At 41.3% G+C, this 27,368-nt stretch overlaps 1 protein-coding gene across 2 annotated transcripts in view; it reads left to right on the top strand.

Annotated features, from left to right (window-relative positions):
- Positions 1-27,368, top strand: part of LOC134677536 (monocarboxylate transporter 13-like) — an 87,634-nt gene that overhangs the window by 52,556 nt on the left and 7,710 nt on the right. For both annotated transcript variants that reach the window (XM_063536002.1, XM_063536003.1), the window contains 5 exons: positions 5,917-6,039; positions 7,445-7,588; positions 11,838-11,964; positions 13,084-13,263; positions 16,809-16,935. In XM_063536002.1, the coding sequence (XP_063392072.1) occupies positions 5,917-6,039; positions 7,445-7,588; positions 11,838-11,964; positions 13,084-13,263; positions 16,809-16,935 (701 nt within the window). The remainder of the gene's footprint in view (positions 1-5,916; positions 6,040-7,444; positions 7,589-11,837; positions 11,965-13,083; positions 13,264-16,808; positions 16,936-27,368) is intronic.

The raw sequence follows: 27,368 nt of genomic DNA, 5'->3' as shown, positions 1-27,368 counted from the left end.
GCGGTTAAAGTGTAGCAGTGATTTTATAACAGACTAGTGTCCCGCCCCGTCTTCGCACGGGTTACACAAAACGTTAACAAATTATACCCTTAAACCTTCCTCAAGAATCACTCTATTGATAGGTGAAAACCGCTTGAAAATCCGTTCAGTAGTTTTCGAGTTTATCGCGAACATACATACACACAGACAGACGCGGCGGGGGATTTGTTTTATAAGGTTTAGTGAACATAGACTTAGACCAAGAAAAGTCTGCAGCGATTTTGATAGCCCACCCAGTGCAAGTGTTATTTTAAACGTCAAACATCTGTGAAATTAATAATAAATAACACTTGCACTGCGTGGGCTATCAAAATCGCTGCAGACTTTTCCCCAAGGTCTAACTCTAGAGTTTTGGTAGTTGAGATGCCAAGGATCCTTGCGCTGTTCAGATCCCGGAGTGGAGGTCAAACACCCGAAGAACCTGGTCAAAGAGAAACTGTGCCTGTACCTGTAAAAGGTAACTCAAGGGGTCTCTATTGTTTCCCAAAAAGTTTTAAGAACCCATCAACGTGCACACTAGCGCCACTGCTAAATAATCGTGATTATTTAAATTTAACGACAGGTATTTAAAAAAGGGGGCCGCTACGTACTGTATTTTGTATTTAAGTACCTTTTGAATACATCAAACTAGTTTTTATGTCTTGAGCGTACTGTGGGATGACGGAACTCTAAACCTAAATTAGCCTGAGGCATTCTTCCCAGGACACTGGCCGTGTTTCCCCTCTGCATACTGAGGCTGAGATTTTGCGTAAAAAATGCGCCTGCTCGTAGGTCGCCTGAGTGGGACTTACGGCCCGATTCTAACTTTAAGATACGTCAATTAATAGATCTGGAAACGATGTGGATTAGATATGGCAGTGTCAAATGTGACGTTTCTTCAAACAAATACGTCACTTTTGACACTGACACATCTAATCCATATCATTTGCAGATCTAAAGCACAAACTGCGGCCAGAAAGCTGGGCGTCCTAAATAAGGTGAAGCGATACTTCACACCTGGACAGCTTCTAACACTTTACAAAGCTCAAGTCCGGTCGTGTATGGAGTATTACAGCCACCTGTGGGATGGCTCAGCTAAATACCAACTCGCCGCTTTGGACTCAGTGGAGCGCAGAGCCAGGAGGATGATTGGCGACAAGAAGCTAACGGCTAAGCTTCAGTCTTTGGCCCATCGGCGGAAAGTCGCCAGCCTGTCGGTATTCTACAGGCTGCACTTCGGGGAGTGTGCCCAAGAGCTACACGAGCTTATTCCACCGTCCCCATACTACCATCGGACTTTTAGACGCACGGCCGGTTTCCATCCTTACATGGTAGATATTCCACCAATTCGCACGAAGCGCTTTGCTTCTACTTTCCCTATGCGCACTGCCAAGGAATGGAATTCCTTACCGGCGTCTATATTTCCGTGTTCTTATAACCCGGCAACCTTCAAATCAAGAGTGAACAGGCACCTTCTGGGCGAGCTCGCTCCATCGTAGGCCACGTCTACGCCTCGGCTAGTCTGTGGCCATGAGTAAGCCCATTCATAATTAAAAAAAAAAAAGATCTATTAATTGACGTATCTTAAAGTTCGAATCCGGCAGTTAGTCATTTTTTTTATGTAATAGTCAGCAAACGAGCAGACGAGCCGCCTGATGGGAAGCGGTCATCCTCGCCCATGGACATAAGCAACACCACACGAGCCACTTAAGCGTTGCCGACCCTTGGGAACCCTAAATACCCGCTTCTTGAAGAATCCCATGGCGAACATGGAATTTCTGGAACTAAGTTTCACATTGGGAACATCGTGTCCCTGAATCCCGTAAAAGCTAGTCGCCCGAGACACGTGTCCTGCGCGTGGGCGGGGCACGTTCCGCGGTGTTATTCTGCGAGTAATTACTGTGCCTTATTAGGTTACAAAAGACCGGCCAAGTGCGAGTCGGACTCGCGCACGAAGGGTTCCGTACCATTACGCAAAAAACGGCGAAAAAAATCACGTTTATTGTATGGGAGTCCCACTTAAATATTTATTATATTCTGTTTTTAGTATTGTTGTTACAGCAGCAATAGAAATACATCAACTGTGTAAATTTCAACTGCCCAGCTATCACGGTTTATGGGATACCGCCTGGAGACAAAGTCTTAGTAATAGGGTCCCGTTTTTACCCTTTGGATACGGAACCCTAAAAAGGTAGGTTATGCCGTAGGTAGGTTGTTTGGAGAAATTGCGAGTTCGCGTATAAGAAAAGTTAGGATTTCTACAGTCATGTACGGACTTTTGTCAGAATTTAAAATTTTTCGTACATCAACCGACGACTCTTTTCTTCAAAAGTTTGTCGACCTGTGTACTTCTATGTGTGTCTAGACGATCTTATCATAAATATACGATATATATATATATACAGTGGTACTACTAAACGAAATTAATAACTAGCTTAAATTTAAAATAGGCCCCTGAGGCATTGTACCAAAGATGCTGATGGCATTTCCCCGCTGTATCGTAATGCTGATACGTTGTGCGCCTATACGGGAACTTCGTAACGGCAGGCGTGGCTCACTCCGCGATTTCGTCGCTTTGCTACAGGTAGCTAAAAGTACATCCGTTCGGCCCCAATTTTGGTGGCTAGCCATAAGCCACGCGTTGCGCTGTCGCCACCTAGCGGCCATATCTGTGCTGATCGTGACATACGCGTTTTGTTAGAGAGTGAGTCTTCTGTACCTAGTACTATTATTTATTCTGTGGTAACGGGAACGGTGTACAGAATACGCACCCTGGCCCGTCGCCAGGGGCTATTAATAATTTAACTGCAACCCATTTGGAGTTACTGGAACGTTCCATAATTCGCTAATTGCTCATCGCGACGGCTATAAAACTATAATATGTTTTCACTACCAAACCGAACACGTGTTGGAGGCAATATAAAAATACAAATACAAATGGTTTATTCGCAGTAATATGGTTACATAGTATGGTGGACCTAAGTAGGTACAAAATTGTTCTATTTATTACGCCTTTTCTGGCGTGCGAATATCAAATGAAAAACTTAAAATTAAAGGATCATGCAACTAACTATACTCACTATAGTTTTGTGTTTAAAATAATCCTATCAAGCGTTTAAAAATTATGCTATTTAAATCACACAGTCACAGAATAAATAATAGTACTAGTCAGTGCCACAGAATAAATAATAGTACTACCGTACAGAAAGGAAACTTCCTACAGAACCGAAGTTTGTCAGCGGTTTAGGGTCGAATCGAGATACCGTGCCTTTCGGCTATTTAGGGTTAATCTTAATTCCAAGCAATAGAAGTGACAAACGGGCTGTCAATAATCAATATAAACAATACATCTCAAAACTATATGTAAAGAAGTAACCGTCATAAATATTTTTTGTACACACTTTTATTGCCGGTAGTTTCTCTCCTTTGGGTCCATATTGGGTTGCATAATAATTGATTGTCCTAATGTAATGTTACGCATAAAACTCATTTCGCATAATTCTTATTGTGCTGGAAATATTAACATTTCTGAAAAATTATAACACAAACCTAACCTAACCTACCCTATTCTATACAACCTATGCAAAATATTTTAGAAAATACTTTCTGTTTCAGCTGGAGAAAAAATATGCGAAAAGAGTTTTATGCGTAACATTACATTATGACAATCAATTATTATGCGACGAGATAGGATCCCCTCTCCTTTACATGTCTACCAAGTACTTCTCGAGACATTTCAAATGAGCCTAAACTCGATGTTTTATTGTTTTTCTATCGAAGCATAGTCTAATAAAACATGGTCTTCTCTTCCCAGAGTGACACAAGCCTACGTCACAATAACATGGCAGCTATATATAGCGCTACCGCATATTATCATATAGCGCTGTCGCATGATGACGTAGGCTTGTGTCAGTCACGTGACCACGAAAAGAGGGGAAGAGAGTACCAGGCGGAGTATATTACTATACCATGTATCGAAGAGTTCCTTTGGCTACCTTCCGACTGCATCATCAGATGGAAGTACGCGAAATTTCAGCTCAATCAAAAACCCGCGGAAGTGGTTCAAATTTTAGTTACGAGATTTGAAGCACTAAAAACTCTTAAAGGCGACTCCGGTTAATGCTCTAAGATACGCAGTGAAGCTAAATAAAAGTGTGTAAAAGCCGAGCCAAGTGCGAGTAGGACTCGCGTTTCTAGGGTTCCGTACATAAGTCCGACTCGCGCTTGACTGCACATTTCTTATAGGTTTTCCTGTCATCTATAGGTAAAGAACTATTTTGAGTATTTTTTTCAAAATTTTAGACCCAGTAGTTACGGAGATAAAGGGGGGGGGGGTCAGTTTTTGGCTATTTTCTTAAATAACTTCGAACCTATGTATTTTAAAATAATAAAAAAAAATATATCCATCTTTGGGTCACTAATTAACATATGTGTATCAAATTTCAACTTAATTGGTCCAGTAGTTTCCGAGAAAATAGTCTGTGACAGACGGACAGACAGACAGACGCACGAGTGATCCTATTAAGGGTTCCGTTTTTTCCTTTTGAGGTACGGAACCCTGATAACAATATCATTTCTCCCCGACCTAATTCCGCCTCTTTTGTTTGAATACGATATCGAATTGCATCGAAACAGTCTTTGTTCACGTGAAGTGAGTCACTTCAGCTAATGGAGATTACTTGTTGCCGCTCTGTGCTTGTACAATGTGCAAGCATAATACTCAATATCTTTATTGCAAACATAAACTAGAAAACCTCTAGACTAGAGATGCAACGGATAGTTGTTTGGCCGGATACCGGGTATCAGGCCGCCGAATATTCGGCCAGCGGAACTATACCTACATATCGATTTTTCAGGTGCGCATTCTGCAGGTTTGACCTGTTTCCTAGTAAACGTTCGCGCGGACTTATTTCTAGGTTAGAAATGAGTGCACGGGCAAGCCAGTGGAATGATTAAATTTCGACAAAGACACTTTCGACTCGAACTCGAACATGGAGTAAAATTACCGTATGTGTGACAGAGGGCGACTATGCTAAGTCTGGAGGATGTTTTGTCTGTGATTGCAAATAAGGAATAGTCTGTATACAGATTAATACAACACATCAGAAGATTCTACAAACAATAATAATAACAGTCCAAAACAATTAAAATCAAAATAAAATTAGTGTAATTCCGAGGTCTATGTTAATCAAATATCTTACCAAAGTCACAGAATAAACAATAGTACTACGTACAGAAGACTCACTCTCTAACAAAACGCGTCTGTCACGATCAGGACAGATATGGCCGCTAGGTGGCGACAGCGCCACGCGCGGCTTATGGCATATGGCAAAATCCCAAAATTGGGGTCGAACGGATGTACTTTTAGCTACCTGTAGCAAAGCGACGAAATCGCGGAGTGAGCCACGCCTGGTAATAATGAGAACCATGTCACACGTGTTAAACCATATGTAATTCAGCCAAGGCCACATACACAATAGGTAGTTACAGAGATACGCGTATACATATGGCGTATCGTTACTGTTTGGAAGCACGCCTGACAGTTCCGCTAACCTCACAGTCATTTGTATAAAATCATGTTCAAATATTTATAGAACTAAAACTTTTGCCCGCGACTTCATCTGGAAGGAATGATGATGACGATTAACCGATTAAGACGGGCGGTGTGCTTGTTTGCCACCAACATGTTATTGTCGGTAATTCTTGACAGCAAATGAGTTCTGCGTCGTAAGCACACCGCCCGTCTGATGGTAAGCGGTTACCGTAGCCTATGGAGGCATGTGACGTCAGTAACTGATGTCGACAATTGTCGCACCTGTTACCGTGGTGAAATAGGGGCCAGGCCCTAGTTTTATTAGTGTGTTCCAATTCTAAACGGCCATTTTTCTTTGTCCGCAGTAAAACTACCAGAGGATGAATCGGCAACGGTCGGCGGTGGTCGGTTCACCATCGGCCCGGCGCCCGAGCGCGACTGGGAGATGGTGCCGCCAGACGGGAAGTGGGGATGGTGCATTCTCGTAGGTAAACCAGCAGCCCATACAGCACATTTCAGCCCCAGCATTTCCACAGCGACCAAAGACACATCCTGTGTCGCACAGGATTACACAGCACATTTCAGCCCAAAGACAACAGTGACCAAAGACTCATACATCTTCCTGCCTCGCACAGGATTACACAGCACATTTCAGCCCAAGTATCTCCACAGTGACCAAAGACTCAATTTCCTGCCTCGCACAGGATTACACAGCTCATTTCAGCCCAAGGATTTCCACAGTGACCAAAGAGTCAATCTTCCTGCTTCGCACAGGATTACACAGCACATTTCAGCCCAAGGATCTCCACAGTGACCAAAGACTCAATCTTCCTGCCTCGCACAGGATTACACAGCTCATGTCAGCCCAAGGATCTCTACAGTGACCAAAGACTCATATATCTTCCTGCTTCGCACAGGATTACACAGCACATTTCAGCCCAAGGATCACAGTGACCAAAGAGTCGTACATCTTCATGCCTCGCACAGGATTACACAGCACATTTCAGCCCAAGGATCTCCACAGTACAGAAGAAGGGAAGACCAAGGAGAGCGTACATGAATCAAATAAAGGAAAAGATCAACGTCGTGTCGTATCAGGCTGTCAAAGAGAAGGCAGAGGACCACCAAACATGATGGAAATTGCTCCATTGACAAGAGTCCAGTCACTTTGGAGATCATCATCATCATCATATTTAAGAGTATGACAAGAGTCATACTCCGGTCCCAATAAAGACGTCAACAATTTTGTACGTTGTACAGTCAACAGCAATAGTTGCTAAACGGGCGAGGTGCTCAAAATGAGCTTGACGCGACTTTATTGTAAAGAGAATAAGAACGCGTCAAGGTAATTTTTAACACCTCGCCCGCTTAGTAACTTCTGCTGACTGTATCTACTATAGTTCGTTTTTTTAGCATTAGAAAGAACTTGCAAGAAGGTAAGCGATCTTGACATGTCTTTTAATTGAAAAACGCTTTATAAAAATATAAAACTATTACTTATGAAAGCAGAAGAATATAAATGATCGTATTAGATTCATAATTGTTACATATTTGCTGTAACTTATTTTTAAAATGTGTTTTTCAATTAAAAGACACATCAAGATTGTTTACCTAATTTCTAATGCTAAAAAAAAAAAGAAGTATAAATAGTAGCAGTAAAGAAAATAAGCGTTATTTTATCGCTGGCCTACAGGGTTCTATGTTACATTTTCAAGATAGTTGAAATTCGACTTAATGTAACTATGTAAATGTTCAAATTTCAGTTTGATAAGTGAAACATAGAGCCCTGTAATATTGGGCCAGCGATATGGTATTGACTCTTGAATTTTTCTAACGTGACCTGCATTTGTGATATACAATCAAGTTTCCTTCTACTCAACCTTACGCTTCCAGGTGCAACGCTAGTGAACATCCTGATCCCGGGAACGATCAAGTCCTTCGGCGTGCTGCTGGTGGAATTCAACGACGTGTTCCAAGCGTCCGCCTCCGCCTCCAGCGGAGTGGTGGCCCTGTGCTACTTCCTCTACAGCAGTCTAGGTAACACCACAGAAATAATAGTACTCATCACCTTCCTCATCATATCAGCCAGAGGACGTCCACTGCTGGACATAGGCCTCCCCCAAAGAGTGCCACAATGACCGGTCTTGCGCCACCCGCATCCAGCAGACTCCCGCGACCTTTACGAGGTCGTCAGTCCACCTTGTGGGGGGTCTACCCACGCTGCGCCTTCCGGTACGTACTACCGATACGTAGGTTACATATCAGTATACCGAAAGTTGATTAACCTAATGTCGAATCACCTATGCTCGATATACCTATTTTTTTAAACACCTAATGGTTTATTAACCTAAGCTCATAACACCTAATGAACGAATTACCTAATGCACGTTTCACCTATAATTGTTTTACCTAAGCTCAGAATACCTATGGTCGATCTACCTAAACTTGATACACCTAATGCTTGAAATACCTAAAACCGATTTGCCTAATACATGAAATACCTAAAATTAATATACCTAATACACGATACACCTAATTTTGATATACCTAATGCACGAATAACCTAAAGCTGACATACCGACTGCATGAATTACCTAAAGCTGTTACACCTAACGAACCAAACACCTAATGTCGATATACCTAATGCACGGAAAACCTAAAGTCGATATACCTATTCCACGTAATACCGAAAGTCGATATACCTAATGTACGGTATCCCTAAAGTTGTTTTACCTATTGAATGAAATACCTAAAGTTAATATACCTAATGCATGTAACACATAAAGTTGATATACCTATTAGGTACGGTCAACTGTAAAAATATGGGTGCACAAATCTTCTCGATTCTAATCGAATTAAGAACTATGGGACATATTTTTGGATAAGTTATCTACACCCATATTTTTACAGTTGACTGTATCTAACGAAATACGTAAAGTCGTTATAAAAAATCATTTACTGCAGATAATATAAGTAAATATAGCGTTGATAATAAAAATAAAAATAAATATTATATGAATTCTTTTTTGGCTTCAACCCTACAGTGTGTGGTATCGTTGGATAGGTTTTAAAAACGAATAGGGGTTTCAATAAACATTTTTTGACAAAGTGAATATTTTAGACCGCTCCGAAAGAAAAAATAAATGTGTAACTTTTGAACAATGAATCCAAAAAATATAAAAAAACACCGTGGAACTAGAGCTTAAGAAAGACATTCAATAAAAACTATAGCAAACATCAATGAAAATTATCGCAAAAAGTCTCCCCATTCATAGTAAAAACTTAAAAACTTAAAAAGACGTAATGCCACAGTTAAACGTTATTACGGCATGTACCTAGACCATAACTTAAAACTAATACATTTTTTCTACTCGGGTACTTTTATCTGTCATTTACATAGTCACGAACGAACATATAAGGGCATACATTATTAATACTCATTAAAAGTCTATAGTCTATTGCCCAAAAAAGCACTTGTGTCGTTTTAGAGACATAACGATACGGTAAGCTAGTGCAGGGTAGCAGGTGCCACATACCGACATTACTACCAACGTGACAAACGATTGAATGCATACGGTTTTTATTAAAAAAGAAACAAATTTGTACTGAGTTCATTGCTACCAACATAATAAAAAATACTTTTATACCCTACAGCACCACGACCCTGGTGCGGTGCGGTAGTGTGTAACGGCTTTAAAAAAAAACATAACCATAGACATTACTCGTTTGTTTCTCGTTTCCCGCCTTTCCCGGTAATTTCTTATTCTTTGAGTACTTTGCGTTACTATTTGTTTTGCGTTCATAAAAAGTGTTGAAAATGGACAAAGAGGACTACATTGTTTCTACACCTGAAAAAATATCCGCTGCAGCACAAGCAGCGACCGAAAATTTGTTGCCTAAGTACTAAATCTCTTCTCATACGACAAATCTTATGAGAAGTTCATGGCGTGGAGTTTGGAGCACAAAACTTCGTCATTCTCTGAAAACGTCTTTGGTGTATTTTCAAAGACTAATTGGAAGCACCGGATCAGATCTATCTTTTAAGCAAGGTTGGTATATGTTATAAAAAAAATTGATACACATTTTTAGGGTACACAGTACAACGAGCTATATTTATGTACATTTTATATTTTTGCATTGAAACTGAATATTATTTAATTCTCCTCTTTCTTGTTACAGGTTGCAGTAATATTTGGTATTATGGGTGCTTGTCGCAGACAAGAGCTACATGCATATAGTAATACCTACTATGCAAAATTTACATTGACATTTTCATAAATAAAATTTTGTTTATAATTTTTTGTATTTTATTTAATATTGCCTACTCATAGAAAAAGCATTGTATGCGACGTTGTATAAGTAGTCAAAAAATGCTCATGGCGTATTTATTAACAATGTTCGCCTTCGGCTCACATTGTTACCCACGCCACTCACATTTTTTGACCCCTCTTATAAAACTGTTGCATAAAATACTATAGTATTGCTCCGCTATTTTGAAAAAATCCAAAAACTGCACGAACCAAAAATCATGTGTCGGTTGAGAATTGCGACCTCCGCGGTCTTTGCGTCTGACCGCCGCGGTAAAGCAACTGTATTAAAATTATTAAAAAGATTTATTTTAATTCCATGTAAACTTATTTATTTATCGTTTTAAAAAAATCTATGGCCTACTACCCTGGAATATTACCCTAACCAGGCGTGTCTCACTCCGCGATTTCGTCGCTTTGCTACAGGCAGCTAAAAGTACATCCGTTCGGCCCCAATTTTGGGGTTTGCCATAAGCCGCGCGTGGCGCTGTCGCCACCTAGCGGCCATATCTGTGCTGATCGTAACAGACGCGTTTTGTTAGAGAGTGAGTCTTCTGTACTTAGTACTATTATTTATTCTGTGCCCTAACTACAACATTTATGGCCACAAGTTCAAAGCCTTAATAAAGAAATAAACTATTAATACCAATTTTCTTTTTGCTGAGTGTTTTCATCACTTTATGAAAATATTTTCCTTAAAACTCCGGCATTCAATAATAGTCACACCTGATTGAAGATATTCGAGTTTATTATGGCCCAAATTTGGAATGTAGGTACCTAGATTTTTGGTACCTACAATAATGTAGGTACCCTACGTGTTTGAAGGTAGTAACGCATAATCTTAATAGATAAAATTAGCTATAGGTATGTCGTTCGTTCAAACATATACCAGCCTTAGGTATTTCGTGCATTAGGTACATCGACTTTAGGTGTTACGTGCGTTAGGTATATTAGCTCTAGGTATTTCGTTCAATAGGTAAATCAACTTTAGGCATATCGTCCATTAGGTATATCGACTTTCGGTATAACATGCATTAGGTATATCGATTTTAGGGATTCCGTCCTTTAGGTATATCGACTTTAGGTATTTCGTTCGTTAGATATAACAGTTTTAGGTATTTTATCCATTAGGTAAATCAACTTTAGGTATGTCGTTCATTAGGTATATCAGCTTTAGGTGGATTGTCCATTAGGTATGTTAGCTTTAGGTGTTTCATGCATTAGGTATAATAGCTTTAGGTAAAACGTGCGTTAGGTAAAATGTGCATTAGGTAAAACGTTCATTAGGTGTTTCATCCATTAGGTTAATTGATATTGGGTATTATAAACTTAGGTCATTCAGTGTTTAGGTAAAATGATCGTTAGGTAATTTAAAAATAGGTGAATTGAGCATAGGTGATTCGACATTAGGTAAATAAATTTTCGGTATTCTGATATGTAACCGATACGTACGTGGTACGTAATAATAGTACTACCGTACAGAAATGACACTCCCTACAAAACCGAAGTTTGACAGCGGTTCAGGGACGAATCGTGTGTGCGTCCGTGAGCGCGTGTGGCAACCAACTGGCTTTTGCACCTCATAACGTGCGTTAATTCGTAGGTTTAAATCCGAGCTCACGCGGACAGTTCCACAGGCTTGGTCTAGGCAACACCACAGAATAAATAATAGTACTAGGTATAGAAAACTCACTAACAAAACGCGTCTGTTACGATCAGGACAGATATGGCCGCTAGGTGGCGACAGAGCCATGCGCGGCTTATGGCTAGCCACCAAAATTGGTGTGGAACGGATGTACTTTTAGCTACCTGTTGGCCTCGCGCTATGTTCTAGGTACTCGTAACACGGGGGGGGGGGCACTAGCCGAGTGTCTAGGTGATAATAAATAAGTACATATTTAAAAAAAACATTGCTTACGTGCAAAAGTTACCACACATGGCGAAAATGTTCACAACTAAATGAATATTTCACGTTTCAGGTCCTCTATCCTCCATCCTGTCAGTGAAATGGTCTTACCGGACGGTGACCCTCCTTGGAGGGACCTTCGCTGCCTTCGGCATGATATTCAGCAGTTGGGCCTTCAACATTAGCTACCTTTACTTCAGGTGAGAACTATTTTGTTACAAAATTAAAATAATCTTACGGTAGATGACGCTAGGGTCACCTTGACCCATAATATGTGACGTTCCACGGAAAAGGGTACCTTATGGCGGCCGGCGCTTAAGTCGCATAGCACCGCAATGATATTGGAGTCGCGTTAAAAATAGCGTAAGCGCCAACCGCCATAAGGTACCTTTACCCGTGGGACGTCACATATGATAATAGTACATTATTGTCGAGGCTCGGAAGTAGCTACTTGCAGGCTGAGGATTCGTTTTAAACGGACGACCTTGGGAGTCCGTTTAATTGAATCCGAAGCCAGCAAGTAGCCTTCCAGCCGAGTCAATATAGTGCTTTTCTCAAAAATGGTGCACGAAATATTAATAGGTATCATAGAAATATTTTACAAAAGCAACGTTCTTACATATATATTTTGACAGAAAAAAGCCCTTGCCGCCTTTTTATTTTTTTTTATAAAAAAATAGAAGTGTATTTTTCTGCCAAAAATACGCCAACCTATTTGAGACATCTAAATAGTCGCGGTACTAATCATCTGTTTGGCTGTTTAATGGGCCTGTGCCTTCATTTGATATGGTAATTTCAACTTTTAAAAAGTTTGGAACTCGACAAATAATGGAATTTGTATGCAACATTGAAGTCCCAAAATCGAGACTGCAATGTTTTTTACTTTTTAATTTTTGACGACCATAAACTACGCGCTTCGCGACCTTTTTTTTAGACGGCAAAGTCGACTTTGCCGTCCATTTTTGAGAAAAAAGATTTGCTGGCTAAGGATGAGGTCTTGGTGGCTCAGATGGCAGAGCGCTGGAGTATCGATCCAGTCGTGAGTTCAAGTCTCACCCAAGACAGTAATTTTTCCACTTTTAAATTTATTCTAAGCTTAATAGCATCGTTCACAGACGATTCTGCTTGTTTAAAAAAAATCAAGATTTGGTTACAATTGTCGTCGTCGAAATTAAAACTTAAAAAACACTTGAAATAATTAAAGCTGATGATTCAAAACTATCTCTACACTTTCAGGAAAAATAACTAGAATACTTCGACACACGTGGACTTTTTTTTTCAACCTGCGTTTTTTTTACTTTTTTTATTTTTTTGAACAGTTTCGGCGCGCTAGTAGGCGCGGGCGCGGGTCTCGCCTTCCCCCCGACCGTGTACATCGTGACGTCATACTTCGTCCGTCTGCGCGGCCTCGCCAACGGTATCTGCATGTCGGGCTCCGCGTTCGGCTCCATCATACTACCGCCGGTGCTGCGGTACCTACTGGAGACGTACGGATACAAGTGAGTGTGCTCGTGACGTCACACTTCCGTCTGCGCGGCCTCGCCAACGGTATCTGCATGTCGGGCTCCGCGATCGGCTCCATCATACTGCCGCCGGTGCTGCGGTATCTACTGGAGACGTACGGATATAAGTGAGTGTGCTCGTGACGTCACACTTCCGTCTGCGCGGCCTCGCCAACGGTATCTGCATGTCGGGCTCCGCGTTCGGCTCCATCATACTGCCGCCGGTGCTGCGGTATCTACTGGAGACGTACGGATACAAGTGAGTGTGCTCGTGACGTCACACTTCCGTCTGCGCGGCCTCGCCAACGGTATCTGCATGTCGGGCTCCGCGTTCGGCTCCATCATACTGCCGCCGGTGCTGCGGTATCTACTGGAGACGTACGGATACAAGTGAGTGTGCTCGTGACGTCACACTTCCGTCTGCGCGGCCTCGCCAACGGTATCTGCATGTCGGGCTCCGCGTTCGGCTCCATCATACTGCCGCCGGTGCTGCGGTATCTACTGGAGACGTACGGATATAAGTGAGTGTGCTCGTGACGTCACACTTCCGTCTGCGCGGCCTCGCCAACGGTATCTGCATGTCGGGCTCCGCGTTCGGCTCCATCATACTGCCGCCGGTGCTGCGGTATCTACTGGAGACGTACGGATACAAGTGAGTGTGCTCGTGACGTCACACTTCCGTCTGCGCGGCCTCGCCAACGGTATCTGCATGTCGGGCTCCGCGATCGGCTCCATCATACTGCCGCCGGTGCTGCGGTATCTACTGGAGACGTACAGATATAAGTGAGTGTGCTCGTGACGTCACACTTCCGTCTGCGCGGCCTCGCCAACGGTATCTGCATGTCGGGCTCCGCGTTCGGCTCCATCATACTGCCGCCGGTGCTGCAAATATCAAATATCAAATATCAAATATCAACATTTATTCAGCAAATAGGCCACAAGGGCACTTTTACACGTCAACATTGAATTTACATAAAAGCAAAAATAATAACATCAACAATTTTATAAATTAAAACTAACAATTCAATCTAACGTATTACAATTACTAAGAGATGTATATGGTCTCTTAATGTCGAATTACATACAAAATACAGATAAAAAAACACACACAAAAAATCTATAATATTTAGAGGTGTAAATGTCTCTAGGTGTCAGAACTATAAGATTATATAGTTTATCAAGTTATCCTTAGAGATGTATAGGGTCTCCAAGAGTCAATATCCTGTATAATTAATACATTCATTAAAAGAAAAGAAACATACGAGAACAGAATGAGGCGTCTCACTGTAATTAATTAATAAAAGTTACTAAGTATAATAGCTCGTGTACTGTGTACGTATAATCGCTGCGGTATCTACTGGAGACGTACGGATACAAGTGAGTGTGCTCGTGACGTCACACTTCCGTCTGCGCGGCCTCGCCAACGGTATCTGCATGTCGGGCTCCGCGTTCGGCTCCATCATACTGCCGCCGGTGCTGCGGTATCTACTGGAGACGTACGGATATAAGTGAGTGTGCTCGTGACGTCACACTTCCGTCTGCGCGGCCTCGCCAACGGTATCTGCATGTCGGGCTCCGCATTCGGCTCCATCATACTGCCGCCGGTGCTGCGGTATCTACTGGAGACGTACGGATACAAGTGAGTGTGCTCGTGACGTCACACTTCCGTCTGCGCGGCCTCGCCAACGGTATCTGCATGTCGGGCTCCGCGTTCGGCTCCATCATACTGCCGCCGGTGCTGCGGTATCTACTGGAGACGTACGGATACAAGTGAGTGTGCTCGTGACGTCACACTTCCGTCTGCGCGGCCTCGCCAACGGTATCTGCATGTCGGGCTCCGCGTTCGGCTCCATCATACTGCCGCCGGTGCTGCGGTATCTACTGGAGACGTACGGATACAAGTGAGTGTGCTCGTGACGTCACACTTCCGTCTGCGCGGCCTCGCCAACGGTATCTGCATGTCGGGCTCCGCGTTCGGCTCCATCATACTGCCGCCGGTGCTGCGGTATCTACTGGAGACGTACGGATACAAGTGAGTGTGCTCGTGACGTCACACTTCCGTCTGCGCGGCCTCGCCAACGGTATCTGCATGTCGGGCTCCGCGTTCGGCTCCATCATACTGCCGCCGGTGCTGCGGTATCTACTGGAGACGTACGGATATAAGTGAGTGTGCTCGTGACGTCACACTTCCGTCAGCGCGGCCTCGCCAACGGTATCTGCATGTCGGGCTCCGCGTTCGGCTCCATCATACTGCCGCCGGTGCTGCGGTATCTACTGGAGACGTACGGATACAAGTGAGTGTGCTCGTGACGTCACACTTCCGTCTACGCGGCCTCGCCAACGGTATCTGCATGTCGGGCTCCGCGTTCGGCTCCATCATACTGCCGCCGGTGCTGCGGTATCTACTGGAGACGTACGGATATAAGTGAGTGTGCTCGTGACGTCACACTTCCGTCTGCGCGGCCTCGCCAACGGTATCTGCATGTCGGGCTCCGCGTTCGGCTCCATCATACTGCCGCCGGTGCTGCGGTATCTACTGGAGACGTACGGATACAAGTGAGTGTGCTCGTGACGTCACACTTCCGTCTGCGCGGCCTCGCCAACGGTATCTGCATGTCGGGCTCCGCGTTCGGCTCCATCATACTGCCGCCGGTGCTGCGGTATCTACTGGAGACGTACGGATACAAGTGAGTGTGCTCGTGACGTCACACTTCCGTCTGCGCGGCCTCGCCAACGGTATCTGCATGTCGGGCTCCGCGTTCGGCTCCATCATACTGCCGCCGGTGCTGCGGTATCTACTGGAGACGTACGGATACAAGTGAGTGTGCTCGTGACGTCACACTTCCGTCTGCGCGGCCTCGCCAACGGTATCTGCATGTCGGGCTCCGCGTTCGGCTCCATCATACTGCCGCCGGTGCTGCGGTATCTACTGGAGACGTACGGATACAAGTGAGTGTGCTCGTGACGTCACACTTCCGTCTGCGCGGCCTCGCCAACGGTATCTGCATGTCGGGCTCCGCGTTCGGCTCCATCATACTGCCGCCGGTGCTGCGGTATCTACTGGAGACGTACGGATACAAGTGAGTGTGCTCGTGACGTCACACGTCCGTCTGCGCGGCCTCGCCAACGGTATCTGCATGTCGGGCTCCGCGTTCGGCTCCATCATACTGCCGCCGGTGCTGCGGTATCTACTGGAGACGTACGGATATAAGTGAGTTTAGTTGAACTGAAATAGTTCCAGAGGCCAAAGGTTATGGCGCCATCGCTCGAAAAGATTGCACCATACCTTTGGCCTACTCTCGAGTAGATGGCGTTAATATTAATATTTAACAAGTTAATACATATCAATGAAAGAATAATGATCAAAGTCAAATGGCGTTCTAACAGTGTTAATCTTCTGTCGAAAGATGGCAGTAAATGTACTGTAGCTACATAATTTACCATGACAGTAATTCTCTATTTCAAATTCTCTATGTGTCGCGCGTATTGACAAAAATATCTGAATAAAAGAATAACGATTAACTTTATTTTAATTATTTCAGAGGGGCAGTACTGATCCTCGGCGGGATAATGCTGAACGTGTGGGCGGCGGCGCTGCTGTTCCAACCCGTGGAGGAGCACATGGTCCGCAAATATAAGGAGCCTGAGGAGGAAGAGGACAACCCGCAGGTACCACACACACACACACACACACATACACACACATAAACTTATTATATTTATACAAATATACTGCCCTGCTAAGCCAAAGAGCGCTATCTCAAAAGAAAATTCATTGCTAACTTTAGTTTCTATTACTGAGAATTCCATTTCCAATATGTTTTTGAGATAGCGCTATTCGGCTTAGGAGGGCAGTATACACGTGACGAAATGTGAGGGGAGACTACTCAACTGTCAGCACCGATTTATACAGTTTTTTTCGGCCCTTTAGGTACTTAAATAAAAGTAAACAAATACATAATTTGAAATTTTCGGGTAGTTATAACATTTACTGATTAACCAATCAAATACTTTTAACCGCCTGGATCTGTCACTGAACGACCTGACTTTAACCTACATTATTTGATCATGTAATGTTTTCATAGATATAGTAACAGCACCAGTCATGGGACATTTAAGAGGAAATTTGGAGTATTTATGATATTTCCCTTATACATGTAAATGGTCTACCGCTTAGCGTGTTAAAAGATGAAAGTCCTATCCGTCTTTCATGTTTTAGGCTTGTTGTATCAAAGATACTGCAATTAGTTTCCACATATTTAACAAATTAAAACCATGCTTTTTTTCTCCAGTCATGGACACCAAAGCTCCAGTAATGGGCCCCCGGTAATGGACGTGGATCCAGTAATGGGCCCCCTATAATGGACATTGCTCTATCAGTATAAAATATTGAAATAGGGAATAAGTTACGGCAAAAAAATCAATTTTTGGTATAAGCTTTTATCAATGAATGTATTTTTCTTTCTACAGCCGATTATTATTGTATTAGATCCATCGAGACAATTCTAATATACCCAAACACAATTAGTTAGGGTTTATTGCGATAAAGTTCCCATGGCCACCTCCTGTCTCCATCATCAGATCAGGTCCATGTTATCATAATATTGCATTATCATCCGATTTGCATACTTAATTACGTACTTACACAAAATTTCAACTAAATCGGAAATCGAAAAGTGGCTCAAATTCAGCTACCAAGATTGGACCCACACTAACTAACAGGGCAAGTTAAATAAAAGTTTGGAAAAACGATATTAATTTATCCGAAGTCCGAGAATACCTCCTGATAGTCGGACGATTGACATGTTTCGTAAGTACATTTTACTTCTGTATTGTTTAAACATGAAATTATGGCACGGCAAGCAGCATTCTGTCAATTGTCCCATCATAGGAGACACGCAGTTTTACAGCTCCTATAATGGGATTGGCCCAAATACCACTATTTTTTTTACATCTGTGGAGTCACAACATAGTGTGTTGTATACCTTATCTCATGGTAAATGCAATTAACAAAACACATTCTAGTTTTCATCAAGTATTAATTAATCAAAATTTAATAAATTAAGTCAACTCTCTTAGCGAAGTTGTTAAGAATTCGTAGTGGTATTTTTTTTCAGTGACACGACAACTTTTGGGTTGGAGACAATTTCTTAAAAAAACAACCAAATTTAATGAAACTTCAAACTGAAACAGCTCTAGGACTCTTATTTATGATAATATACAGCCAGTGTTTATAAACTACTTTTAGATACTTATTTTAGAGGAATTATGTTTTTTTGTCCCATTACTGGTTCCACGTCCATTATAGGGTACACTACTATAGATGTTTTGTAGATTTTGTTTACTCTTTTTTAAATACCTAAAGATACAGACTTTTTTTATAAACAGCAATTGGACATAACTTTACGACGTGAATACATATGCTGGGTGTTTGGTAGCTAGTTCCCTAGTTTTCTATTTATATAAAGTACACAGATTTTACTGACAGAGTGGCCTATAGTCGGAGTAACGAAGGAAATGAATTTTTATTTGAACATATCAAATATTAGTGGTTATTGTATACTACATCGGTGGCAAGTAAGCATACGGCCCGCCTGATGTTAAGCAATCACCGTAGTCTATGGACGCCTGCATCTCCAGTGGTGTTACATGCGCATTGCCGATCCTAACACTCCGCACCCTCGTTCCTACTGAAACCGGTTTTTTGCCGAAACCGGTTTTTTTGCCGAAACCGGAACTTTAGTTTCCGACAAAACGGAACATCTTCGGCCGAAACATGCTGCTTTTTATACCCAAACCAGCCGAAACCAAAACTTTGGTCGGACTACCGAAAATTAGAACCTTGCACGTATGTTTCGGCGCAGCCATTTTAACCTTCTGCTTACCTAGGCAGCTAAGACCTTATACCGTTTCATTGATGTTGATAGCCTTAGATACATACGAGTATACATACATTAGAGCCAATTCATAATAATGTTACTTTACTCCGACTATAGTACCTCGTACCGGTTTTTCTATTAGTTAGTAGCACATAATTGCGGTTTGAGTGTGCTGAGCTACGCTTATGCGAAAAGTTATGATTTAATGGGGTCCTTGCCACGTCTGTTATCCTCTAGCCGCCAAGTGCATAGCCAATATGCCAATCGTTTACGCTCCATCGCGAACGAAGCTCTCTGTCGCATTAAGGCGCTTAGCATACTGGATTCGCGTTGTCTCACTCAAACATCGGAACGACGTGCGAATCGGACCCAATGAGCTAAGCGTCTAATATGGAAGAGTGATAGTGATAGGTACAGGGAGATTTATAGAGCGAACGATTGGCATCTTGGCTAGGCACCCTGAACATGCAAAAAAACGCACTTTTGATTTGTCAAACTATAGATTAAAAATATAATGAAGCGGGAGACCTTTAGGTTTCTAGGCAGCTAGAGGATTTTTTTTCAAGGCATCTACGAGCTTATGTTTTTTTAAATCGGTTTTTACCGTTTTTTACCGGTACGGTTTTTTCGGTATTACCGTCGCTTCAGCGGGTATTGCTTTCATAGCGAAATGAGGGTTTTCCGTGATTTATTTTGAAGTGTTTTTGAAAATGAAACCGCGCCTTTTTGGGATCACCGACATTAAAAGTAAGCAATCCATTTATATATTTCTGTGTGTTTGTATGTGTCCGTCTGTGCTGTGTTGGATGTGTTGCATGATTTATATTATAGCGAAGGTATAAAGACTGACATGATGTTACCGGTAAACGTTATGACGTTATATGCCTTATATACTCATGGAACAATTTAGAGGAACGCAAAAAAAAGGTTTAAGTAATTTCAGAATTAGTAATTAAACTTTTTTGCGTTTCTCTAAATTTCTCTCTTTTTCATACGTATACGTATTTTGTGGTAACTTTTGGTTGAAAACGTCACATTTTTTGCAGTAGATAGTAGAAAACCAACCGCAAATGCAAACCGGTAAAAAATTGCGCACAAATTACCGGTATTTCTCATACTTAAATACTTACCGGTTACATTCTAGTTGGCCCCATTCGGGTAAAACCAGGGGTGCGAAACTCCTCCCTTCGGGCAAACTCGACTCCGTTCGGCTCAGCATTGCTCCGAGCAATTATTAGGGTTGGCACCACTTGACGGTCCTTTGCGTGCACGACCACAGATAAGATAATGGCTTGAATTTTGACAACCCTAAATAGCCGAAAGAGATAGTGCCATATATTAGAAAGGGACAGCATGATTCGACCCTGAAACGCTGTCAAACTTCGGTTTTGTAGGAAGTTTCCTTTCTGTACGGTAGTACTATTACTTATTCTGTGGTAAAACATCATTGAATAATTTTACGGTTTAGACTCACTTGTTTTTAGTCACTCGCGCGACATGTTTCGGAGAGCCTAGGTCTCCTTTCTCAAGCACTAACAGTGCGAGCATGAAACATGTCGCGCGAGTGACTAAAAACAAGTGAGTCTAAACCGTAAAATTATTCAATGTTAGTATGTCTCACAACAGTTTAAATTCGGTAAAACATCATGTCAGTTTTTATCAAATATGCCTTTTGTGTTGCTCTCAATGCATTTTCATCTAACCTAATGTTGCTTGACGGATCGGGGGGCCTACCGCGAACCTCGTTCGACGTGTTGCCTCTCTGTCGCACTTGTACATTCGTACGTAAGTGTGACAGGGAGCCAACACGTCGAATGTGGTTCGGGATAGGCCCTCTGATTTGCTTTTGGTAGGAAATTCTCCCTTTGAATATCTATTTTTTTATCTTGAAATATATCTTGCGATTTGTTGCAAAATTATAAGTATCTTGCGTCATCGAAAATATTAAAATATATTGAGGATAAATATATCCCTAAAATTCAAAACATATGTGCAAACTATGTAAAAGTCGCTCGAGTTCACCACGAACAGACATACAGACAGAATGTTGAGGTAAATTCATGAATTTAATAAATAACCTATCTTTTACTCCGGGACCGAATACCGAATATTTTTCATACAAATAAACCGGTATTCAATTTCGGTATCACGGTTGTTTATGTATATTTATGCACTTAATTTAGCTAATGTGATCAATCATTATGCTTTTCTACGTACTATTTTGTAATATCTAAGAAATATTGTGAAAGGTATGAGATATTTGATTTTTAGTTATACCGGTAACGGTCCCTGCTTTTACTTGAGAGTTGAGACGAGAGAAAAATCGCTTTAGCTTCTATATTTAACAAGTAACAACATACATAACTCATGAAAATAGAAACATAATGCCTTACTAACTCCTCGGTAATCACTTTTCTAACACCAGAGACTAAAGTCAAAATGGGTCAAATTGGGTCAATGTCAAATAAAATGTCATGTCGTAAAACTCAAAATTCAAAGAAATAAATAAACTAGCGGTATGTTAGCGTTCAATGACTGATATTTTATTAGTTTGTATGGCGCTGGGGGCCTAGCGGCAAGAACGTGCGACTTGCAATCCGGAGGTCGCCGGTTCTAACCCCGGCTCGTACCAATGAGTTTTTTGGAACTCATGTACGAAATATCATTTGATATTTACCAGTTGCTTTTCGGTAAAGGAAAACATCGTGAGGAAACCGGACTAATCCCAATGAGGCCTAGTGTCCCCTCTGGGTTGGAAGGTCAGATGGCGGTCGCTTTCATAATAACTAGTGCCTACGTCAATTCTTGGGATTAGTTGTCAAGCGGACTCCAGGCTCCCATGAGACGCGGCAAAATGCCGGGATAACGCGAGGAAGGAGAACAATTAGTTTATATAGCTCCAGTTTATAAAACAAACGAAATAGAGCAAAAACAAGTTTTGTATGAAAAACTTAAATTCGCTGTATTTTTTTTAACTATGGTATCTGAAGCTACATACACTAATTAAGGGGCCCACTGATTAACAGTCCGCCGGACGGTATCGGCCTGTCAGTTAGAACAGAATTTTGACAGTTCCGAACAACTGACAGGCCGTTACCGTCCGGCGGACTGTTAATCAGTGGGCCCCTTTACACGTTTCAGAGCCAAGGCTCGGAACCGGTTTTTTCTTCATACAAAAAATACCGGTATTATTAAGTTCTTTTTCGTTGTTGATGGGTCAATCTAATAATATAATACGAAATCGTTACCTAAATACATGATTCAGTCCTACGGAATGAATATAGAATTATTAAAATATTGGGCTATTTTGGGATTTAAAAAACCGGTTTCGAGCCCTGTTCAGAGCAATCTAGATAGTCGTTTTAAAATGAGAACGCAACTACGTTTGTATGGTAAACCGAGCTTGTTACTGTAGTTCGTAGGTTTCTAATAGAGCTCGACGGCTAATCCTGTTGTCTATTGTTAAGTAAAACCGCTCGTGCCACAACCACCTGCATAAAAACCTGCGTACTTCGGTTACCGAGTGCCGGCGAGTCGAACGCTACAGAACCAGTCTAAAATGTGCCATCGAGATGAGTAACAAAGGCGCGTTCTCGGAGAGCGCACTACACTGGTTTTTTGAGCGTTGGACTAGCCCGCGCTCAGGTGCCAAATAGTATAAGTATGACCCTTTTTTTTGCAGGTAAGTAGCACGTGCGGTTTTACTTAACAATAGACAATAGGATTAGCCGTCGGGCTCTATTAGAAACCTACAAACTATACAAAGTTACGAACATACTTTAACTATGTTCCGCGGAATGCATTTATTGACATTGATAGTGACTTTTACTCTCTGTTAACACAAAAGGGCGATAGTTTCATTTTCAAAACCACTTAACTATATGCTAATATTGAAGCGGTCAGAGTGTGAATATGGTAATACGATAAATGTAATAATTTATTAATTTTAACGCCAGGAAAGTGATTATTGATGTGCAGAAGAACTCCCATATTCATAAAACTATACGGGCCTGATTTAGTTGTTCTTTCTTACAAATACATAAGTCAAAATGACAGATAAGGACAAACGATTATTAGCTAATTGAGGCATGTAGCGCGTTTATGAATAAGGGGGTAGTGCATAATCCTTTTGCCATCATATTATCAAAGAGAATAGATGTATAGAGGCGGATTATCAAAGTAAATTATGTAGCCACTGTAAGTTTACTGCCATTTTCGACAGAAGATTGAAACTGTTGGAACGCCTTTTGACTTTGATCATTATACTTTCACTGATATGTGTTAACTTGTTAAATATTAATATTAACGCCATGTACTCGGCTATAGGCCAAAGGTATGGTGCAATATTTTCGAGCGATGGCGCCAAAGATTGCACCGTTCCTTTGGTCTATAGTCGAGTAGATGGCGTTAATGTTAATATTTAACAAGTTAACAATATCAGTGAAAGAATAATGATCAAAGTCAAATGGCGTTCCAACAGTTTTAATCTTATGTCGAAAGATGGCAGTAAACTTACAGTGGCTACATAATTTACCATGACAATAACTCTCTATGTCAAATTCTCTTTTATATTATCTAGGAAACGTCCGTATTTGTCATGCTACTTCAGTTTGACAGTACTTGTTGTGCTGAGAATGACTGTAATAGCATGACACGGTACGCACGAAGCGTTTCCGTGAAAATACGATGGTAAAATATTATGCACATCTGTATACAATACCGGTATTTGTTTGGTAGTGGCTTCTAATACCGGTAATAAATTAAATATCGGTTGTAATAACCCTTCTAATACCGGTATTAAGGAATTATACGATTGTAATAACTTAAATAACGAGTAAAAAAGAGGAGCAATAGAGACGTATGAACACGAGACCAATAATAAATAACAACTGCTTTGGAGGTCAGGGTTCGGTTAGCCCTTAATTTCGCACAAAAAAGTCAAGGTTATATTTCTAATGATTCTAGCTAGGAACAAAATACAAAAAGTATTTTGTTCCTAGCTAGAATCATTAGAATTGGGAAAGTGTTATATAAACACAACTTGCGGTTCTCTTATTTATCGCCGAAAATGGTATGGCCGATTATCACTCCCCAACTCACGTTTGGCGGAATTTTATTTCGCCGAATTTTCATTTCCCAATTTTTTAAATGGTTTTTTTTTATTTGCCAACCGTACAGTTACCAACTAAACGTTTAGTCTGTGTTTTATAATGCCAATTTTCAAAATGCCAACTTTCATGTCGTAGAATGTTTTAGTTAATCAAAATCGGCCGAGATATTTGACACGAAAGTTGGGATATTTGACCCGAAAGTTGCTGTGAAATTACGTTTTTTAGGTTGTTGAAAAAAAAAATAACCTCGAAGACTAAGGCGGGAGCAAAGCTGAAAGATTTGACAAATGATAAGTCTCCCAAAAGTTTAGAGGCGTTATCATAATCTGCTTTACAATAATTCTACCAATTGAAACGTTGTCATACAAACATTTTTTAATCGTTAGTTGTCAAAATGTAACGTCGGCGAAATGTTGGTTGGCAAATGAAATTCCGCCAAAAATAGTTCTGCGAAAAGGCAGAACACCATTTTTTCACGATTTCGGGGTTGGTGTCATAAAAGTTGCTCAGTATGATCCCAAAACCTCTCTGGCAACAGACACGCAGTTATTATATGTTCTGATGTAGACTGCGAAATTAAGGGTTTGGTTTTCGTATAACCTTTTTTTGTTTTTTTTTTAATGATTTAGAATTTAGATGAATAGTTAACTTTAGATTAGTAGAAAACTTTAGGCTTGTAGATAAATAGAAATGGCAAATACCGTAAACCGAATTTACCTTTATTATTTCGTAATAATGCAGTTTTCAAAGAACGAACAATTGGTACAGTCGCCATCAGATGTATCGGAGCGGCCGAGGTGCTCAAAATATCTGAACATACAGCTCTAACGCTTTGACAATAGAGGCGTGTTCAGATATATGTGAACACCTTAGCCGCCCTGATATATTTGATGGCGAGTGTACAATAAACCTTTGTACTAGTATTACAGTTAATTTTTAGTTAAAATTATGTTCATTATCAATATTCAGCTAAAACAAAGAAAAATACAGTCATTCGTAAAAATATAAACACGTGGTAAATGTCACTCCTTTTTGCCATTTCTGTTAAACTCCATTTTGTTTTTTTCTCGATATCAAACGTACATCCTCTTTTCAGGACATACTCTTCGAAGAAGAGGAGCCGGTGGAAAGCTTCCATCTCACTCCCACCCTCCCCGGCGAAGAGAATGGACATATAGACAAACACACAAAAGATTCCAACGCGCTCAACCAAAACTGCACTTCGCCTTCCTCGGCTAACTTAAAACAAAACATGTCCAAAAGAAAACTATCATACACTAAACCTATACCTAAAACCGCCTTTAGCTCAGCATCCATGGCTTTGGATAGGGACGCCTCCAAACTAGGGTCCGTAGAGACTTTTGGACGCAGACTAAGCACGGCTGGCCCTAAAAGGAACATGTCAACATCTAGCTTCGCGTACGTCCACACACCCTTTCACGGATCCACTTTATCCGCCTTTGATCAACCTAATGAATTCGCTTCTCAATTCTCTTTAAAATCCGTAACAGATAGCGTCGCCGAAGTAGCTTATTGCTGCTTTTGCTGCAAGAAAAAGAAGGATAAAGAACCTAATAAATTCTTCGATATTAGCCTATTATCTGACCCTACATATTTAATTATTCTAATATCGAGTAGCACCGTGGCTATATCATGTACAAATTTTATAATTCTCCTACCATCTCACGCTCAAAATATAGGCTTTTCAAAAGCCAGAGGCGCGTATCTACTAAGCACTGTATCAGCTTTAGATTTAGTAGGGAGGATCGGCGGTTCTGCCCTATGCGACTTAAACTTGATACCGAAAACTTTCTATTTCGTCGGCGGATTATTTTTCTCCGGTATAACTTTAGCTACTATACCGTTTTTGGAGTCCTATGTATCTATAAGCGTAGTTTGCGCGTTATTCGGTTTAGCCTCTGGGGTTAATAATGCAACTACCACTTTAGTTATGGCGGAGATTTTGGGGGTAGATAGGTTAATGTCTACATACGGTATAAGCTTGTTCGTGAACGGTATACTGCAGTTGGTAGGACCGCCGATATGCGGTCTCTGGTTCGAAGCTGATGGTAACTATATGCATATGTTTTTGACGTTCGGGTTGATATATATGGCCGGGGCGGCGTTGTGGATATTAATGCCCTTCGTTAATAGGAGAAAAAAGAGGTTAGAGCAGAAAGTGCAGGTTTAAAAATAGTTGCAACTTAGCTAATAATCTCAAATTATAATGGGAGTCTTTATATTGTGGCCCCAAAAGTTTGAGTAAATGTATGTATGAAATTCGAGGCATTTCCAAAGACTAGTGAATAATAGAGACGTTAATCGCCATATGAATTGTCGTTCTACGTCATTGTTGTAGATGGCGCCACTTTGGACTACAACCATGTTGATAGGTATCTAAAATACTTAAAAAAAAACCGGACAAGTGCGAGTCGGACTCGCCCACCGAGGGTTCCGTACTTTAGTATTTGTTGTTATAGCGGCAACAGAAATACATCATCTGTAAAAAAATATCTATCGCGGTTCGTGAGATACAGCCTGGTGACAGACGGACGGACGGACGGACGGTAGGTAATAGGGTCCCGTTTTACTCTTTGGGTACGGAACCCTAAAAAGATAGAGCTGCGACCCTCTGGGTGATGTGATGTGATGCCATAAACATCCATTAACAATTATAAGGTCGAGAGCGGAACATTAACATCAATTTGAACACTACAAGTCTATGTTATTCACTTGTCTATAATAAACGCCGAATTTTCAGGGATTTAGCATAAATATGAACCCAATTTACTCGTATATAGAATTTATTTTTGTACTCTATTAATGTACGTCTAAGCATAGACAGAGAAATAACAAGACGAAAAACGAAGTGAATAATATTATGTTTTTGAAAGCTGAACTATTCTCTGTATCTTTAGGAATTTAAATAAAAAAAAAAAAAAATCTACCCTCAAATGGCTCCTTAAGTTGAGGGTAGATGAAAACATTACATGATCAAATAATGTAGGCTAAAGTCAGGTCGTTCAGTGACTAATCCAGGCGGTTCTGTATTTGGTTGGTTAACCAGTAAATTTTACAAATTGTTTGTTTATTTTTATTTAAATACCTAAAG

This window comes from Cydia fagiglandana, chromosome 26 (genome assembly GCF_963556715.1).
Source record: "Cydia fagiglandana chromosome 26, ilCydFagi1.1, whole genome shotgun sequence".
In the NCBI taxonomy this organism is placed as follows: Eukaryota; Metazoa; Arthropoda; class Insecta; order Lepidoptera; family Tortricidae; genus Cydia; species Cydia fagiglandana.
The sequence above is the reverse complement of the archived record's forward strand: the minus strand, read 5'-3'. Positions and strand labels throughout refer to the sequence as shown.